Consider the following 17,770-nt stretch of genomic DNA (forward strand, 5'->3'; position numbering starts at 1 on the left):
CTCAGTTGTTTAAACTCAGGCACCCCTGAATCTATCGTTATGATATTTTCGTCTTTATGGTTCTTGAATTACTTTTTCGGTTCTTTCAAAATTTTTTTAGGTCAGTGAAGTACACTATAATGGGGGATTCCGCAATTATAAAATCGGATTCATTTCGCCATGTTATGGTACCACCAATACCCAAACTTGCCGACATGCATATGTACTGGGTGTGGAGAATGTTGATAAAATCATATCTGGCTGCTATAGGTCTTTGGTCTGGAAATCATCCAAAGGAGGTAATCGGTATACTGATAATATCTTCGGAGGTTAAATCTGCACAATTCGTTATTTTAAGAGCGCCCACACAAAGTTTGTGCTGCTGAGCACGTTGGAAATATGGGTTGTAAGAAGGGAGTACGATGACATGACCAGCAAGTCCATTTTCGAAGATCTCGAGCAACGATATGCTAACAATAATAATCGGCAACAGTCAGAGAATAGCTTCATTTAAAATCAATAGAATGTGTTTCTATTGTTTTCGCTGTACAATTTTAAGGTGCTTCCTGGAGGAAATATTTAAAACACATCCGTCTGCTCCCCAAAAATACTAATGTTGTGTAATATATGCATATGTTTGGTGCAAATTGTTGATCTTCCACAAAATTTATTCATGGATAAAGGTATTTAAACAACAGAACAATAACCTTAAAAATGATTGTTTTAAATTTACTTTCAATATATAATATTTAGGATGCCGGAAATATTGAATTTTAAATATACCAGCTCAGCTCATTTTGAGCTCACCAGTGCTGCCAATCGATTACCACGCGTTAGTGCCTTTGCGTATCTAACGCGTTAGTGCCTTTCAACTTTTGACACATCGCTCAATAAAAACAAATCAACTTCAACTGTCCGAAAAGCAGCAAGAATATTTAAAATACAGCGCTGAGCAACTAAAATTTACTAGTCCCAAAAACAAAATTTTAATCAAATTGCAGCTACTCCAGTCGAGAACCAAGAAGAAGCCTTAAAAATGACACGTAAGTAGGCGCATCGTGAAGCCATTTTGTTAATGGTGCACAATGTATTAAATATGTATGTAGATCCATATCTACTTGAATAAATAAGAATTGAATGAGGATCCCCTCCTGCGACACCCAAAATCCTAATCTCCGGAATTCGAAATGGATTATTAGTTTTGCCACTCAAAGGTAATCCTTGGCATTCGCATTAAGAGTAGGCAAAAATCGATGAACGAGCAGAGGACATGTGAGCGCCTCTAACCTCTCATAGATTATGTAGATCACGCTTAGCACGCGCCACTAACCAGCTGTCACGTATTAACTAATTATAATATCACTAACTTACTAGGCGGCAACCAACGTGACCTGGCCCGCCAGAAGAACCAGAAGAAGCAGGCTGATTTGACCAAGGGAAAACGCACTGATAACCTCACCGTGGAGCAGAGGAAGGCCAGGTGAGTGATCTACATCTTATATCCCATAAATATATTATTAATATACCACCCCGTACCCCAGGGACGCTGAGTTAATGCGAGAAAAGCAGAAAAAGAAGGAAGAGGCCGCTGCCGCGGGCACAAGCAAATAGTCAGCCCACTGGCTTGTCCGAGATCCGGACTCCCGGATGCATTTCCGGACAGGTTAGGCTTATAGTCAGTCGTTCGTCAGCCAAGACCCCGATTCGCCCAAGGACCTAGGATAGTTGACCATGTTGTTAAATTGTACATGAAGCAACATACATAACACACGAGAATTGTATACATTTCAACGATCCACAACTGCGCTTAGATATTACCGGGCTGTACAGCACGTGACATAGCAATAGCAATAGCCAGTGCCACCCAAGGACTTCGATTCGGTTCCGGTTTTTGTTCTTTTTCGTTTGCAGTGCTGCTGTACGTTAATTAAGTAATCTTACATTTTATTTCTCCACCTACCTGACTAAATTATTTACTGTAATGTATATATATAAATTTTCAAATAAAACATAATATGCAGCCGCCAGAAAGACTCGATTATGTGTTATTGTGCTAAACGAAAATATATATATAAATTATGGCACACAACGGTCGATTGGTACCGTATATCAACTAATGAATCCCTATTCTAGCAAATATGAGCTCCGACGAGAGAGAGATATATAAAGATTGATAGTCCCAGAGCAATCCCTATAAGTATAACTCGAGAATGTGAAATATAAACCTTAGATCTTAAAAATCGGAGTATTAATAGGGCGCTGGACACCACCTACTAAGCTTAATGACCCGATTTATGCATGCCCCAATGAGGCACATAATTCAACTCGACTCGTACTAAAATTACCATACAATGGGAGATTTTTGGAAATGGCACGATTTGATAAATATGAAAGTAGCTGCATGCCAAAGCATGGCCCACAAAACTCTCGCCTAGATGCCAATAAGTCGAATGCTAGTGTTTACCTTTTACAGAATAAATGACCAAAAACCTGGATACTAACGGTTGGCAGATGCACAGAGAAAAATAAGGTGTACAGTTCTTAAAGTTGCATAAGAATCAATTTCCATTTATGTATATTTTGATTTAAGTTTAAGAAAAGGTTAAAACAAATCAAAATTTTGTGCAACTCTGGTAGTGGCATTTAAAATTGAACGACACCGAAAGCTTTGAATTTCTATGTGTTGAAATATATCAATTATTTTCTAAAATGATGCCTCAGTGCACTAACTTATTTATGACCAATAAAGACAGGGGGGTCATTGCGTGCGGATGTATCTGCGGCTGGAATCTCGAGCTTCTTCAACGCGGCAAAAACACGGATGTCAGGCCCAACTAAAGAGAACATCCACTGATTTGTTTGGCTTGCCTAGTGCAATGCGCTGTAGAGGATCGCCCCACCATTGTTTGACCAAGTGCTTGATATCTTCATGCCGGAACAGCAGAGCAGCGAGGGCCATCCAATCGCCTAACTGGTTTCTGCTGTTTCTGTTTAGGAGAAAGCTCCTCGCCGGCCACACAAAAGCTGTCTTAACTAAAAACAGCGTCTAAGTTTCGAGAACTTTTCAGCCAGCTAGCCAGCCGAGAACGAGCGGAAAAATCAACAAACGCTCGCAGATGAGAAAAATCGCGATCGCGAGTCGGCTCTCACGCTGGCGGCAGCAGCCAGCGTTTTCAGTCGCTCCGTGAAGCCCGCCGCACTCACATCGAAAACGCGCGTAAATCGTCGGATTCAAATCGCCTCGAATCGCTACGCACTTGGAGACGAATATCAAATATATGAAAATAATTAATTACGAGGCTGCCGAATAAGCGGAATCAAATTGATTTCCCTCGACTGCATTTTGCAGTGACACCATCAAACCAAAAATAAATTAGAAAGTGTAAGTGAATATATGGCTGGCTGCCAGGAGACTGACATTATCAGCGGAGAAATGCAGGCAGTTGGCAGCCGATTGGGCGGATCGAGAGATCAATCGATCGCCGTCGCATGCAAATCGAGTGATAAACGATCGCCTCGAAATTGAAATAACAGGCGAGCAGCTGCCCCCGGAGGTGGATACATATGCATATGTGTGATCAAACAGAAGTGTTTCTCGGGGAAGGGCGGCGTGAGGAGTGGGAGGAGTAGGTAGCCCCCAGTAGCCATATACTCGTACCTATCTATACTATACAGCCAGTTACCCGACTTGAGGCGCGCTCGTCTGCCTTGCGGTTGTGTGTGCTTATTTATACAAAATATATTCACTGACCGATCAGTAATTTCAATATTCAAATGATCGCTTATAGCTGAACCCCGGACTTTTTACTTTTCTGAGCGCCCGCAAATGCTGCGATCAAATTGAGAAATCGCATTAATAATAGCTGAACAATAATACCACTGTTTGTTTGCATTTAGTGATCGCTGACCCAATTGGCTGAGAAAAAATATCTGAATGAAAACAGAGTCAGCCTGTTTGCTGCAGACATCGCGATCTATATAGGCGATGCACTCGGTGATGTCAGAATTGCGAACTGACATTGAAAGTCTGCGATCGCCGACAACCTGAAAGCCTTCTCCTTTGCCTTTTTGGGGGAATCTTAAGTTAAACACGTTGCGCGTTTAGGGATAAGTGGGCCATGCAGCACAGAGTTCAGGTGTGCGGGGGCGTATACGTAATATGCGCGACTGGCACATATTTCAACTGAGCCACATTTTGGCTATTCGCCTCAGTCGCGAACCATAAAAATCACATCAAAGCCCCAAATGAAAGCGATGTTCTTTGAATCTTAAGTGGTCACTCCTCCTGGGAAGTAATTATGAAGGGAAATAAACGGTCTTCAAGACAAAACCGTTTGTAATTCCCCCATTTGGCAAAGTTCAGTGACGCGCATCCATTAAGAAGCAGTGAAAAATGAACAATGTGAAGGTTACTCAATTTACAAGGCAACAGATAACGCCACCAAAATTTATTTGACAAAATAACATTCTGACAGAGCAAACCAAGGCGTTCGCACACCTACGCCATATGAAATGGCACATGGGCGTAGAATTCTCGACGAACAGGTGCTGAAAATCATAAGGTAGATTCCCACTTCCGACCCCAGACAGCCACTGATCAGAGATTGTGAGTGCTGTTCCAAAAGTTCCACTGCTTTTGTTGACTCTCTAGATTTCTAGATGCTCGCGACCTTGCGATCTATTAATAAGTGTTTCGTGTTTTTATATATGAATCATTTTGATGGGCGATCTCTTTATGACTTAACTTTCGCCTTGCAGGGGAAACGAAAGCTCAAAATCCGAATGATCCTCAAAATTTGAGTTTTTGAACGCGTCCAATGTCGCGGCTTCATTGACCCTGAAAACTATAAAGTGTCGAAAGAACGAAAAGTATCTCGTGGATGCGCGCACATTTGTATCTTACATCTAAAAGACGCCGCTGCCACTAGTAATTACAAAATCTTGTTCGGCAAATGGAAACATCAAAGGCTGCAATTGAGTTTGCAGCTGCAACGGTTTTAATTGATTTATATGGCAAGTCGAGTATTGTTTTTAAACCCTAGGAAAAAAGGCAATTTGACAAAAAATCAAAGACAAAAAATCAAGTGGGAGCTGGAATAGCAGAAATAAAGAAAAATAAATAAAACCTAAAAATGCCGCGTGCTTTGGACCTGTCAAATTTGGTAGAACGATTTCTACCGGTTTCAAATGGATAAATGAAAAAAAAACCGGACCTGGCCACTCAAGTGAGCTCCCACTTTCTGTCGAAGACTGAAGATTGAGCAATTTTCAGCCAGCCACATACAAAATGCCTTTGTCTTTTCGATTTCTTTTGTGCCTGGCGCAAAAAGTAGCGCAGAAAAATGTCAAACTTAATTACGCGTTGAAGCGCAAACTAATTGTTGAGTAGTTTTGCGGGGTTCAGCGGGCAGCAGGGTCACAAAAGTTCGAATTGCGATAAAGTCGACAACAGCCAAAGCCGAGAATAATTGACTTTGGCTCCGCTTTGTGGCCCACGACAGCAGTTGATAGCCGCAAACCGTATAGTTTCTGTCAGATATAAAAGCTGGACACGCGCTCATTGCACACGAAAATTACCATTTACTTGGGTATTGAACCCATTTTCCACAAGCATATAGGCAATGGCAATTGAAATGATTTATATGGACAATATTTTCACTTCGCTGTACTAGACAAATGGGTCAGCATATGGTTAATGGGTTATGACAAATGATTACTTGGGTTCGTATAGCTTGAATTTTGAATTTAGCAGTGCAATGTTTATTGGTGATTGGTACTTCATATAAGAGATCTCTTGTGTATGAATTAAGCCTTTATAATACAAATAATTTATAGACTACGTTCTTGCTTCCACTTTCTAAAGCCTCTTTCTATTTAAAATAAATATAAAATATTGATGTATTCCATGAAAAACCTCAAAAATGCAAGTTTTGGAAAGTGCTTTCCCAATGTCTCCTAATTTATTTGTCGACAAACTTTACCTTCCACCTAAACGGCAGCATCCGCCACACTTTTACTCCCACACCATCACACTTCAGAAACAAGGCACTCCATCAGTCTACGTAGTGCATTGCCAACTGCCCAGTTGCACTTGTCAAGTCAGAAGACTTTCCAAGTCTCAAAGCCCACGTCATGTGAAGGCACGAATTCCTCGGAAAGAGTCGCCCACGCCCTGGTTTGAACTTGACTCCATAAGCTGCGAGTCACGCCTATATGTACACATAGTAAAGTTATATTGAGACGAGCGGAAGTCAACGTCAGCATTAGATGAGTTCATTGCGAATATTAACGCAATTAAACGGATGAGTGGGCTGATCGCTTCCATTTCGAGTTTGTTTACCCATTTCGCCTGATATAAATAAGTCTCTAATAGTTCACCGAGGTCTTAAGTGCCTTAACTCTACTTCGTTTTGTTCTGCTAACCAGGTCAAAACAGCGATATCGCACAGCCGCAGAAAGTAACCCAAGATGTCTGAGTTGTAGAAACCAGACAAATGCTTTCTGGTCGGATCTGTATCCAATTGAGGTACCATTTATAAACAGACGCAAACGTGGAGATCGCCTGAGCGCAAAACCCGTGCGAAACGCGTGAAAACGGCATGTTAATGCGCCATATGTCCGGTTTATCAGCCCCGCCGCCAGTTTGTGACGAAACTATAAAAAAGTTTTTGAACTGCTGTACTTTGAAGAATGCGATGTGATCTTTGGCACGCTCCCTCTCCGCCGCCCCTGATAATTGCGCAAATTGTATAACACTTCTGTTAGCCAGATTGTTCGCATCTCTTCGCTGTGTTGTAGTTCGTTTGAGGTGTGAAACTCAGCGGAAATGGGCCTAACATACAAGTAGTATCTGTATCTGTATCTGTATCTGTTGACTGAACTTTAGCTGTTTGCCCAAGGCATTTCACAGGCGGCCTTTCTATAATGACTCTAAGCATTTCCATGTAAGACAAGACATTTTGGCGTGTGATTATCTCATCCAAGACAGCCGCGAGCCACATGTATACATCAGATATATCACATGGACATACAAGTGCCCGCATCCAATGGATGCAAACCAGCTGCAGCGGCATTTGCAAGTGCCAACATGCGCCACATCAATCTGCAGCCGGGTCCGAGGCACGTTAAGCGTTTGATTAATTTAATGAAAATGCCCGGTGGCGCTATTTCGCTATCTGGATGGATGGGTGCAACCCAAAGATACCAGTTCCGTCGATCGTGTGCGCACGTGCATGCACTTTTGAGTCTATAACTTTCCCAAACTCGGCGCATCCAGCTAATCTACTGCCATTCCAGGTTGAATCCCTGAAGGAATAACACGATTAATTAGTCATTCGTTTCGTTAATTTATTTGAAGGCTTCGATAAATATAAATCTTACGTCTTTTGAGTATTTCACGCTTTCTGCCCATTGTTTTCTTCGTTCCTTCTATTTTTAAAGCACATTTGTTTAATAAACATTTGAATTCGTCTGCTTGACGTCACAACTGGTCAAACTGTGGGATTTTAATGTTGCGGCATTGGTTGGGCCTTGTGGGCTTAGACCTAGAAGATTTTTTCTACCAAACACCGAGGGTTATAACCATCTGTGTTGTTATAACTTTAGGATTTAATGATTTTAAAATGGTACATTGATGTTTGTGTTTCCTACTCCTTTTAGCTAGTACTCACAATACAGACTTGCCAAAATGCCGAAGCCCCTTTTAAATTCGTGCTGTTTGTGCCAATCGACCCGGAATGGCTCCGTCATCTCGGGCATCCTGGCGATAGTCCTGTCGATCATTACCATTGTGGTGATCTTCACGACACGTGTGCACTTCAAGACGATAATCTTTGACTTCATCCCCAATGACATTGTGAAGATTATCCTAGTCATCAATTTGTGCATGACGATCTTGATATCGTTGCTCATGGTCATAGGTGCGCTGAAGGTATGTACTTAGCGAATTTAACTAACTTAATTGAATACAAGTATAATTACTGCATATTCCAGCGGAACCACTATCTGATGGTCCCATGGGTGGTCCTCGGCATTATGATTGCCATCGGTCTGCTGATCTCCGTCATCTACACGGGCATCGTCTTCTTCATCGACGGCTACGTGCTGACTGGCGTCATTTGGCTGATCTTCGGCCTAATTGTCTGCGGTAAGTGCATTCCCTCAAGGGAGGTGGAAAATATGGTGTCTTGCTACTTCTCCATGTGCGGTTTTTAGCACCGGATGGCGGTTATTGCGAGCCGTTTTTAATTTATAGACGCATTTATCATGCCATGATTGCCCGTGTGCTGAAAGCAGAAGTGCCCCGGCGCCGCAAGCTAGAAGTTTTTGGAGGGGACTTGCCGGGTGGTGCAAGCAAATGAGGCGCAAAGTGCCTTGTTGAAATTACAGCGGCAGCACTTTGATATTAGAACTTATAAGGGAAACTACTCGAGACTTTAATAAGCTTATTTAGTCAATCAAAAATGAAAATTTTATTATTCAGTAGTATGTGAATGAAAGAACTAAGTAACAATATAAATCCTTCTGAGTTTTTTTTATATGATTTCCTAATTTTGAAGAATAATAACAAAACTACGAAAATAATTTCAACCAAATCAATTATTTACCTGGCATTTATAAATTCATCACCGAGCTAAAAATATTTTCCGATGAGCCTACATTACATCGTGTGTACCGATACCGTGTACAAAATCGGATGCCACATGTGTAGAATATGATTTTACAGCACACTTTTGCGCGCACTCGCATTAACCCATGTTCCTCCGTCTTTCAGCCATTATGACCTACTGCTGGTGCGTGGTCTATAGTGAATACGCCAACCTGTCCGAGGAGAACGAACGCGGTCGTTACAACAAGCAGCCGTACCGCCGCTAGGATCTCCAGGAGCACTATTCATCAGAAATTGCATTCTAGAAGCAGCCTTCAACACCCATACATCTTCATCCTAGCTTCTTATGTTCGTTTTTAGTGATTATGTCTAACTAATAATTTTAATTTAGTTGAGGCGAGCCAGCCCTTCGCTCACATCGAATTTACGCGGCCCGCGGCATTAAGTGCAATGGAATAATGTATTTAACATTTAAATAAAACTTTAATCCAGATATTATGTGAATTTCTGTTGTAATTTGTACGTAATACTTGTAATTGTGAATGAGGACTTCAAAAACCGAATATGAATAACAAAAATAAAAACAAACTGTTTATTTATCAACCGTTTTAGAGCACGAGGTCTTGTGTTTGTTTGTTGTTTTTTATTTCAAAATATAGGTTTTATTTTTAGGCATATATAGTTATATTCAATTCTCTCAAAGTCTATCAAAATTGTAAATTAACTAAAAATATGGATGTGTAGGGGGGGCGTTTCATGTGGTTGTTGTTTTAGCTAAGTGTTCCATGTAACTACACAAGTAACTGACTGAGCTCTACAGCTCGCTACGCGAGTACTTGGGCTTCAGCTCCTCAATGCGCTTGATGAAGTCGCCCTTCTCCAGGCAACCGTCACAGCTCTCGTCCCAGTCGTTGAGGATTTTCTTCAGGTCGCGTACCTTCAGCTTCTTCAGGTCCACGCTGTTCAGATCGATTTGTTTCTCTGCAATGAAAACACTCGATGAGTAAAAGTTTATGGATGTATGTATTTCTAGGCGAAGTGATAGATAATGTCAATATAAGGTTCTGTAAGACCATTGACAAATTCGATCTAATAATCAAAAACATTTGCGTTCATTATAGAAACAAGCTTAACTCATAAAATGTAAAATATTTATGTAGTTACCATTTAATTAACAGAACATTTAAAATAATTTAAGTAACTGTGATTTTTAAATGAACCAGAAATGCTTTCCATTTGTCAAGAAATGCTAGAAAGCCTACAGAACACTGCCTATATATGTATGTTTGTATATATCCTAACTAAAATATTTACCATAACGAAGATCGCAGATTTGCGCGTCCTTCTTCTTCAGCTTCTCGCAGATCTTCTCTGCTGGCATGGACCAACTGAGGGGTTTGCTCAGCTCGTTAAGGATGCCCGTGGCGGATTCTTCCAGACCACCGAGGTAGTAGCACTGCGGAGAAACGCATACGTGTATAATTTTTCCCAAAGAAGAGGAAGTGGGGAAGGGGGGGCGGCACTTGTTTGCCGGCTACTCACGAATCTGTGCTCCTTATTTTTCTGCGTTTTGCAGAACTTTTTGAAGGCCGTTTCGATCTGTTTGTAGTCCTTCTTGGTGGAGTCGTCCAGCGACTCTGCGAACCGCCTCACCGTCTTGACGCAAACTGCGGAACGAATGAATGGAGCCCGGTGAAAATCTGTTCCAGAACATCTCAATCACTTACGTGGCCAACCTACCTTCGCAGTCCTCCTCTTTCAGGGCCAGAGACGTTTGGACCAACGTCGCCAGGAAGCCGATCACTACCACCATGTACCACGTCTTCATTTTGTTATTACCACGACTGTGTTTGAGCGTACTTTAATTAACTAAACCTAGTTCTCTGCCTGCGATTTGATTTTGTGCCCGAATTGTTAGCGTTAGGTGGCCGTAGGTATGGGTGTTCAGCGATAGGCCAGGCATCGATAAAAGTACTCATTTATCGGCGCGGCAGCGCCACGTTTTCAAATTTGGAAGCCCCATATGTGGTCATACTATTTCTGAAATGGAGGTATTTTGGGTCGGATTTTACTGCCTAGCAGGTGTGGGGGATCACTCAGCTGCTCCGTTTTCCTCATAGGCATTCCTCCACAGTTTTCAATCACGCGCGAAGGCGAACGGAACTGCGCGTTTGTGAGTTATTTAAATGTGTTAAAGCTGAACAAATATGCTCGAAAGCACTTTGCCCGTGACGTCGTCGTGGACTTAAATCCTCTTCGAGTTCCCTTAAAATAGCCCTGTTTCTGTGTAACCGCTAACAGTATTGACCAAGTCGGCAAAGTGGTAACTACTCCCCCGGGTATTTGGAGTCGGAGTTGTTGTAACCGTTGGCAACTGCCACAGCGAATGCATTTAAAATTATCCGGATATAATTTGCAATTACAAACCTTGCTAAAAATAAAACAGAAAGCACGAGGAACATCGTAATACAACGTTCAAAATGCCTGATGTAAAGTTCTTCGCCGTTCTGCCCACCAATGCCAGTTCCTCGGATCGAGTAGCACGGCTGTCCATCAGCGGCAACCTGCTCCAGGATCCGCAGCAGTAAGTTCTTTGATATTTGGAGATTATATTCCGAGAACTTTAAGAAAATCGATTAGCCACTTCCCGCAAACTGAAGTGAGGAAATTGCTTCTTTGCGTGCTGAAAATATACACGTTAAAATCGTTTACGTATGCGACCCGATTAGACGCAATGCCCCACAAAACTCTCGAACGATTTATGGTGCACACATGAAAAACATACAAATGGGCTATAAAATTTAAATAATTTATGCTTCTTCTGCCAGGTGCCTTTTTTTTAGTTAAAAAATTCGAAAGATCTCTTCTAAGTTTATGATCTATTAGGGCGATAGGATAGGTGATGATGGGACCATAAAACAATCTTTGCCAGATGTATACGTAGTCGTCTGGTTTTACTGTATCAATTCCGCCATATATGACATCACCAGACTTAAATTAAATCAGACACGCGCTGAAGATGCCGGCTACGAAGAAAACAACAAAGCAGTGGGACGGAAAATAAGAATACCATGAATTATGTATGTTAGGGGGCGGGACATTGGTTAACCAGCTTATGAATGAATGGCCAAATTATCTCAATTAATCAGAACCGACAGTTACATCACTCAAGAATCCGCGTTCCTTATTGAACAATGTCGACGCAATTGATAGCCCAAGACCATGATTTTCTTATCTGTATTTCAGATCGATAAGGTGCTACTGATAGCTTCCTAAATGTGTCATAATAATTTCTTGACACTAGTAGTTCTTGTACTTAGAGAAGGGGATATTTTACTGGAACTACCATAGCTTGACTAACAACGAAACGTTTAAAATTCCAATTCCTTGAATGCGCTGCACGTTTTCGCGCCAACTCACAGACACTACTAATTTCTGGGAGCTCCGGTACCCAAAAAAAAAAAAAAACTCGCCAAACCAGCATGTGGATTTCAAACAATTATGATGACTAAGCGCTTGAAAAGGGGGGTCAAAAATTAAAATAACGACGTCATTAGCACCAATGTGTGATAAGTTATATCGCATTGAAGGAGAGGGCTATTACCTGATTTTATTTAATATAAAATATGCACATTATTGTTGCTTAGTTCATTCACACTTCCCAATAGTCGCTATACATTGTGTGGATAATGTTGCTAGGCACGTAACAAGTTAATTCTTATACATTAATAGACTTTAAAATAAGTGTAGTTTCGTCATTAGCACCTAAGTGGGATATACACATCAGATTTTCTAATATGCATATGCTTACCTCCGCCACAGATTCTCGGTGAACTTTGTCAACAGTCCGGACTGCACGGACAACATCACATACCACTTCAAGGTGGTTATCCCCACACAGACGATTATCGAGAACTACAAGCGGAACGGCGAGTGGAGCAGCCTACACCAGGAGAAGTACCTGAACATCTTCGACGGTACAGGAGCTAGCGATAAGAATCCCAATAAGACAGAGAGCTTTGCCCGCATTATAACCGAAATTGACGAGGCGCTCCAACTTTCATCCACAGAGTCCTCATTTTGCCTTGAGTTCGCCTTCGACTACGAAAATTCCATGATGCGGGTGTACCAGGGTAGGGATACGGGCCACAATTTCATAACCGAGTACGAGACCCTCTTCTCCCTGTCCGACATCCAGGCGGTTCAGGTGTGGGGCGATGTACAGAAGGTCAACCAGTTTGCCCTGAGCTACAACTGATAGGGAGGAAATCCCCAAGATCCCATGATCCCTAAGGTAGCCCCCAATGTTCTCTTTTTTAATGCACTCTTTAATCGCATAGATTCAAGTTCGGTGGCGGGCGTTCTTAGTTCTAACACCGCACGTTCTTAATTCCCTCACCTGTAGTTATAATTAATTTGTTGGATTCCGCACCCATCTACATTATTTTGCTGTAGTAGGAAACCGCTTTCACTCCTTCGTTGGCCAATGCGTTGAGTTCATTATCATTTGACCACAAGTTCTTGTTGATCGTGGCTTTAGAAAACTTTTCCTATCAATCATGGTGCTTATGTAACAGTATTAAAAAAAAATATATTTATTTGGCAAAAAGCTCTAAAATGTAATTCCTTATATTCTATATTATTTATTTACAACTCTGAAAAATGTCCACATTTTATTTGGCAGAATTTTGAATTTAAGATCTGTTTCATTCAACATTATGTAAGTGATTCCATAGTATCTACTGCTTTTTGAAGTACATATATCTTTATGATGCCGCCAGAGTTTGATAATACTTTAGTGTTTGATAAACCAAATTATCATTAACAAACCACACATTCACGGACTACATATGTATATGTCAGTCACATATCACTCACCTTGGTTCTTTCTTAATATTTTATGACGTTACTATGGCTCTGCTATGTCCTTTTGCTATCCTATGCAGTTGCTATTTGTTTCTTCGTTTGTAGTTATTAGCAATCGTATTTCTAAGGCCAAAGAATTTTATGTATAATACACCTTGAGTTTCTGTTTCTGCCCTTTCTGAAGTCTTCCATTCAGATTGTAAACTTAAGTGTAAGTTTTTCCTGTAATATCTATACAGACCATGACAAGTATTTAAAACCGCCTGACAAGTGCATTTTCACAATTAAATGCGTAAACACAAAAATTCATTGGAATTGGTATTCTTAAATGCTAATAAATTTGGATTCGGAAACTGACGGGAAACGTGCTTGCATTTGTTTTTCGTTTTTTTGCATGGTAGATTTAGAATTACGAGCTTTTCGAAAATCTTTCAGAAATCTGGCCGACCTTTGGATTAACCGTCTGATATTCATACTTTCAGCGGGAAGAGTCTTACCAAAAATATTCGCGTAAACATTGGGGCCTGCCATCTGCTTTATAGCGCCACAAAACTGAAGGCTCCTATGCAATACCAAACGAAATACATATTAAATTTGTTTGCCATAAATTACACATTATATTTATTTTTGCAATGGAATCATTATCATCACCCAAAAAAGGTATTTTACCATTGTTTACAGCTTGTACATACATAATAGATACACAGATATTTACAATGCCTTACAATTATCCTTAAAATAGGAATCTTTACATAAACGCTCTAGGGACTTATGCTAATAAAACTTTTGCGATTTACTGATAAATAGAATAACACATATAAAACCAAAATAAATTAAGGAAATAAATGAAACGTGAAAACGCGCTTCAAATTTGTTATAAATAATATTGCACAAAGAAAGTCGGAGGTAAACTGATCGACAACTAAACAATAAAAGGAACTGGCGACCAGATGGTGGAATAGACCGCGGACTAGGATACGAGGTAAGGTGGAGTCACTCTTCGAGCTTATCTTGTAATTACTTTGCGGCTGGTGCGCTGGGATTCTGGAACTGAGAAAAGCCCAGCTGCACGTAATTAGCCAGAGATGCGGACATATTGGAGTCGGGAGCTTGTGTGATCGTAATTGTGTTTCCGGCCAGATCCTGGGTAGTCACAACATGCATTACCTGGGCCGGCTGCTGCTGTGCTTGCGTCTGCTGAGGCTGCTGAGCAGACCGTTGCTTGATTTCGAAAACCGCCTTGGATGTAATGTGAAGGCGAATTAAATACTGTTCTGTGAGTGGAATTAAGGACTTACCTTATTAGGGACCTGACCATTGCTACGGACTTGAGTTATCGCAGGTACTGCCGCAGACGGAACTGTTGCACCCGGAGCCGCGCTTTCCGGTCGAGTTTTCTTATGCAGCTCCCGATGCTTCTCATAGTGCAACTTCGTTGCAAAGTTTTTATTACAAACATCGCAGCAGTAGAGCGTTTCGGTTGCCGTTTGCGTGTGTATTCTGTTGAAAATAGATATTTTGGAAAATCTGTTTAATTTAAAGCAAAATATACAAAAGTACTTACCGCTTATGCTTATTAAGGTTATCCTTCCGCGAGAAGGGCTTTTTGCACACCTCACACGTGTACATCTTTTGTCCAGAATGGGATATCAAGTGCCGGGACAGGTGTTCTTTGCGGCTGAAGGTCTTGTCGCAACCTTCTTCCGAACACTTAAAGGGTCGCAGCCCCGCGTGCAGTTTAACATGCTGGGTGAGGTGTTCTTTCTTCTTAAATTCGCGTTTGCAGGTAGGGCATATAAGGCCAGAAGTTGTGGGCGTCAACAACGCTTCGTTTGCAGAGGTGGTCGCGTTCTGTCCTTCCTGCTGTGGAGAAGGAAGAATCTGCTGCGTTGGTCGCGCTGCTTTAACTTTCTGCGCTAAAGTGTCCTGGTTCTCAGGTGGTTTGCGTACGATCTTCTTGTGCTGCGCCGCCAACGGAGGAGGTTGTGCTTGGCTTAGGGCGGGAACGGATAAAGGAATCGGCTGTGAAGGAGAAGCTGGCGCTGCAGTAGAAGGTTTACTTTGTGGCTTTGGCGCTGTTTGCATTGAGATTCGACTGATTGTAATATTCTGTTTGTTCAGCATGGGCAGTTTCGCGGGATTGGAAGTCTGAGCTGGTGCTGGCAAAGTTGCAGGCTGCTTGGACACCTTGGTGATCGTTGTATTCGAGGAGAGCCGCTGCATGGCAACCTGATTGGCTGATGTCGCTGTCGGGGCGCCTGAAACAGAGAGTCCTGCGGTCTGTTGTTGCTTCACCTGGGTTTGTGGCCTTGCCTGGGTCGTCAATCGCTTGAGTTCGTTGGTGGACAAACCACTGCTACCACCTGAGGGCGAGGCCACATTAGTTTTGCTCTTTGGCGATGGCATCTGTTTTTGCTTTGGTGAAGGTGTCTTAAAAGTTGGGGGGTCCTTGCTGCTAGTGGGAGTGGTTGGAGTTGTTGGAATATTGGTCACATTCCTTATCACCAACTGTGAATTGTTGGTGCTTGCATGTGGAGATCTAATGATTTGCTGAGAGGTCACTTGCGCCGTATTTGGCAGTTGGGTAAGCTGTTGTTGCTGTTGAATCTGCTGAGGGGGCGGTGGCTGCGGCGCCAGAAATTGGTTTTGCGTCACAGTCGTGCCCTGGAAGTTGCTTCCTGCATTACCCAGCGTCTGTGGTGTCAATTGCAGAGTAGCCGGAATGGATGTTGGTGTCAGCTGCATGATTGGCTGGCCATCGGCAGTGGCCAGCTGAGGCTGAAGTTTCATCTGTACCTGGTATGTCGTGGGCAGGACTAGGTTCTTGGTGTCTATGTGCGCCACGATTTGCTGGTCCGAATTCTCGTCCCGAATTGTGATGGGGAGAAAGCACTTGTTTGGTGATAGCAGGTTATTAGTAGACTGGGGACCCGCCAGGCTTGAGAGTAGGGCAGCAGCGTTCAACTGCGTCTGGGCAGGAACTGCCCCTGCTGTTGCCACTCCTCCGCCACCGGGCATCAACTGCAGCTGTATTTGCGGCTGACTGCCACCGAATTGCGGAATCGATGTGGTGAAATGGGGCGTTGTGGGCGAAGAGAGCACAAAGTTTAACTTTGGCTTTTTGCTGTCGCCAGAACCAGAGGCATCATCCTGGGCGACAGAGTACTGAGTGGTAGCCTGTAACTGGTTGGTCAGTTGCTGTAGCTGCTGCTGAAGCTGAATTTGTTGAAGCTGTTGCCACAGAGGCTGCAGTTGCTCGCCTAGCTGGGGTTGTAACTGCAACTGAGTAGGGTTTACTGTGGGTGTTACCGTCTGCGACTGCAAAGAATGTTGTAGCTGGGGCTTGGCAGGTGAAATGGGCTCCTTCTTCCCCAGCGGCGTTATCTTGATGTCTGGCTTGTGGCGTATAAACTCTTCCAAAGCACTGAGTGAATAGAAAGATATAGAGATAATCATCATGAAAGCGATTTCCCACTTACGTCTGTCTTTCGCTTTTTATTTGAACTTCCGGAATAGATTGATGCTGCTGCTGCTGTACTCCATTGTCCATCGTAATCGTGTACTGCTGCTGGGGCTGAAGGTTTACCGCCTGGATGATGCTGTTCAAGAGATTTCCGGACTGCTGAGCTCCATTAACAATTGCTGGAGCTGCCTGCGCCACGCTAAGGCTCTTCCCAGTTTCATCGACCGCATCCCGAATGTATAACTTGTCGCTGCTCGGCGCCGGGCGGATATTGAGGCAGTTGTTTAGCATGGTCTGTGAGTTACGGCAAGTGGCGCGAAGTCCGTGGATCTGCTCCACCAACTGCACGCACTGGGCGCACACCACCTTGGGCAAGCGATCCTTTTCATCGATCTGCAAGAAGTATGGTTCTATTAGTCTAAAGTAATGCGAGGTAAGTACACAAAAATGACCTGCAGTGAGAGACACTCGAAGATCTTGTTGCTTAGATTCTTGGCGCGTCCCTCGGGTGAGTAGATGTTCGTTTTGTGATCGCTGCTGTCCGTGCAGATGCGGCACAGGTCGTAGTAGTTAATACAGCGAACGTTGTTTCCGGCCGCAGCCATTTTCCCGGTGGCTCAGTGGTTTTCGAAGTGCTATTTATGTTTGCTGTATTGCACATGCAAATATTTGTTGTCTTTTCTTCGTCTGAACGACGCTTAGTGGTGACCCTGCAAGGAACATTGAAGCTCGGGGTGATTGGCGATAACTATCGGCTAATAATAATATATGTTGGGCTAAAAAAACAAGATTTTATCCCAGCTCTAAAACCTTTAGCCATAAAACTGCGCATTTAATACATGTTTTGTAACCGT

The 17,770-nt window shown here is 42.6% G+C and overlaps 6 protein-coding genes across 9 annotated transcripts; 4 read left to right on the forward strand and 2 right to left on the reverse strand.

Annotated features, from left to right (window-relative positions):
* Positions 1-20: 20 nt before the first annotated feature.
* LOC120453367 lies at positions 21-945 on the forward strand. Its single transcript, XM_039638041.1, has 3 exons — positions 21-278; positions 338-662; positions 733-945. Exons 1-2 carry the CDS (start codon positions 57-59, stop codon positions 491-493), a joined length of 378 nt encoding a protein of 125 aa, XP_039493975.1. The 5' UTR covers positions 21-56; the 3' UTR covers positions 494-662; positions 733-945.
* LOC120453369 (putative SERF-like protein) lies at positions 881-2,012 on the forward strand. Its single transcript, XM_039638042.1, has 3 exons — positions 881-1,022; positions 1,354-1,459; positions 1,521-2,012. Exons 1-3 carry the CDS (start codon positions 1,016-1,018, stop codon positions 1,588-1,590), a joined length of 183 nt encoding a protein of 60 aa, XP_039493976.1. The 5' UTR covers positions 881-1,015; the 3' UTR covers positions 1,591-2,012.
* Positions 2,013-3,143: 1,131 nt separating this feature from the next.
* Positions 3,144-9,190, forward strand: LOC120450913 (lysosomal-associated transmembrane protein 4B). 2 transcript variants are annotated; one of them, XM_039634170.2, is made up of 4 exons: positions 3,144-3,361; positions 7,643-7,909; positions 7,972-8,125; positions 8,753-9,190. In XM_039634170.2, exons 2-4 carry the CDS (start codon positions 7,667-7,669, stop codon positions 8,851-8,853), a joined length of 498 nt encoding a protein of 165 aa, XP_039490104.1. In that variant the 5' UTR covers positions 3,144-3,361; positions 7,643-7,666; the 3' UTR covers positions 8,854-9,190. The 2 variants fall into 2 exon arrangements, with proteins under 2 accessions (XP_039490104.1, XP_039490103.1); XM_039634169.2 differs by having other exon boundaries at positions 3,145-3,361; positions 7,639-7,909.
* A 20-nt stretch (positions 9,191-9,210) lies between these two features.
* On the reverse strand, positions 9,211-10,469 carry LOC120450912 (mesencephalic astrocyte-derived neurotrophic factor homolog). The gene is made up of 4 exons (XM_039634168.2): positions 10,328-10,469; positions 10,130-10,254; positions 9,902-10,043; positions 9,211-9,568 (listed from the first exon to the last, which is right to left on the reverse strand). The coding sequence occupies exons 1-4, from the start codon at positions 10,413-10,415 to the stop codon at positions 9,402-9,404; spliced, it is 522 nt and encodes a 173-aa protein (XP_039490102.1). The 5' UTR covers positions 10,416-10,469; the 3' UTR covers positions 9,211-9,401.
* A 187-nt stretch (positions 10,470-10,656) lies between these two features.
* LOC120450911 lies at positions 10,657-14,061 on the forward strand. Of its 3 annotated transcripts, none has more exons than XM_039634167.2 (3): positions 10,657-11,171; positions 12,410-12,564; positions 12,658-13,707. In XM_039634167.2, the coding sequence occupies exons 1-3, from the start codon at positions 11,068-11,070 to the stop codon at positions 12,843-12,845; spliced, it is 447 nt and encodes a 148-aa protein (XP_039490101.1). In that variant the 5' UTR covers positions 10,657-11,067; the 3' UTR covers positions 12,846-13,707. The 3 variants fall into 3 exon arrangements, with proteins under 3 accessions (XP_039490101.1, XP_039490100.1, XP_039490099.1); XM_039634166.2 differs by adding an exon at positions 13,889-14,061 and having other exon boundaries at positions 10,687-11,171; positions 12,410-12,881; XM_039634165.1 differs by adding an exon at positions 13,936-14,061 and having other exon boundaries at positions 10,687-11,171; positions 12,410-12,881.
* Positions 14,051-17,611, reverse strand: LOC120450910 (zinc finger protein 236). The gene is made up of 5 exons (XM_039634163.1): positions 17,369-17,611; positions 16,933-17,309; positions 15,018-16,877; positions 14,752-14,953; positions 14,051-14,692 (listed from the first exon to the last, which is right to left on the reverse strand). The coding sequence occupies exons 1-5, from the start codon at positions 17,519-17,521 to the stop codon at positions 14,471-14,473; spliced, it is 2,814 nt and encodes a 937-aa protein (XP_039490097.1). The 5' UTR covers positions 17,522-17,611; the 3' UTR covers positions 14,051-14,470.
* Positions 17,612-17,770: the final 159 nt, after the last annotated feature.

This window comes from Drosophila santomea, chromosome 3R (genome assembly GCF_016746245.2).
Source record: "Drosophila santomea strain STO CAGO 1482 chromosome 3R, Prin_Dsan_1.1, whole genome shotgun sequence".
Taxonomy (NCBI): Eukaryota; Metazoa; Arthropoda; class Insecta; order Diptera; family Drosophilidae; genus Drosophila; species Drosophila santomea.

What these genes read in the sequence shown, in the direction of transcription:
- LOC120453367 (XM_039638041.1), top strand. Translation starts at nt 57, where the DNA reads ATGGTTCTTGAATTACTTTTTCGGTTCTTTCAAAATTTTTTTAGGTCA. An exon ending in CTGGAAATCATCCAAAGGAG is followed by an intron (nt 279 to 337) that starts GTAATCGGTATA and finishes CGTTATTTTAAG; the next exon opens with AGCGCCCACACAAAGTTTGT.
- LOC120450913 (XM_039634170.2), top strand. Translation starts at nt 7,667, where the DNA reads ATGCCGAAGCCCCTTTTAAATTCGTGCTGTTTGTGCCAATCGACCCGG. An exon ending in TGGTCATAGGTGCGCTGAAG is followed by an intron (nt 7,910 to 7,971) that starts GTATGTACTTAG and finishes TGCATATTCCAG; the next exon opens with CGGAACCACTATCTGATGGT. An exon ending in CTTCGGCCTAATTGTCTGCG is followed by an intron (nt 8,126 to 8,752) that starts GTAAGTGCATTC and finishes TCCGTCTTTCAG; the next exon opens with CCATTATGACCTACTGCTGG.
- LOC120450910 (XM_039634163.1), bottom strand. Translation starts at nt 17,521, where the DNA reads ATGGCTGCGGCCGGAAACAACGTTCGCTGTATTAACTACTACGACCTG. An exon ending in ATAAAAAGCGAAAGACAGAC is followed by an intron (nt 16,878 to 16,932) that starts GTAAGTGGGAAA and finishes CTATTCACTCAG; the next exon opens with TGCTTTGGAAGAGTTTATAC. An exon ending in AACCTTAATAAGCATAAGCG is followed by an intron (nt 14,954 to 15,017) that starts GTAAGTACTTTT and finishes TATTTTCAACAG; the next exon opens with AATACACACGCAAACGGCAA.
- LOC120450911 (XM_039634166.2), top strand. Translation starts at nt 11,068, where the DNA reads ATGCCTGATGTAAAGTTCTTCGCCGTTCTGCCCACCAATGCCAGTTCC. An exon ending in CTGCTCCAGGATCCGCAGCA is followed by an intron (nt 11,172 to 12,409) that starts GTAAGTTCTTTG and finishes CCTCCGCCACAG; the next exon opens with ATTCTCGGTGAACTTTGTCA.
- LOC120450912 (XM_039634168.2), bottom strand. Translation starts at nt 10,415, where the DNA reads ATGAAGACGTGGTACATGGTGGTAGTGATCGGCTTCCTGGCGACGTTG. An exon ending in AAAATAAGGAGCACAGATTC is followed by an intron (nt 10,044 to 10,129) that starts GTGAGTAGCCGG and finishes GTTTCTCCGCAG; the next exon opens with TGCTACTACCTCGGTGGTCT. An exon ending in AATCTGCGATCTTCGTTATG is followed by an intron (nt 9,569 to 9,901) that starts GTAAATATTTTA and finishes TTTTCATTGCAG; the next exon opens with AGAAACAAATCGATCTGAAC.
- LOC120453369 (XM_039638042.1), top strand. An exon ending in GTGGAGCAGAGGAAGGCCAG is followed by an intron (nt 1,460 to 1,520) that starts GTGAGTGATCTA and finishes CCCGTACCCCAG; the next exon opens with GGACGCTGAGTTAATGCGAG.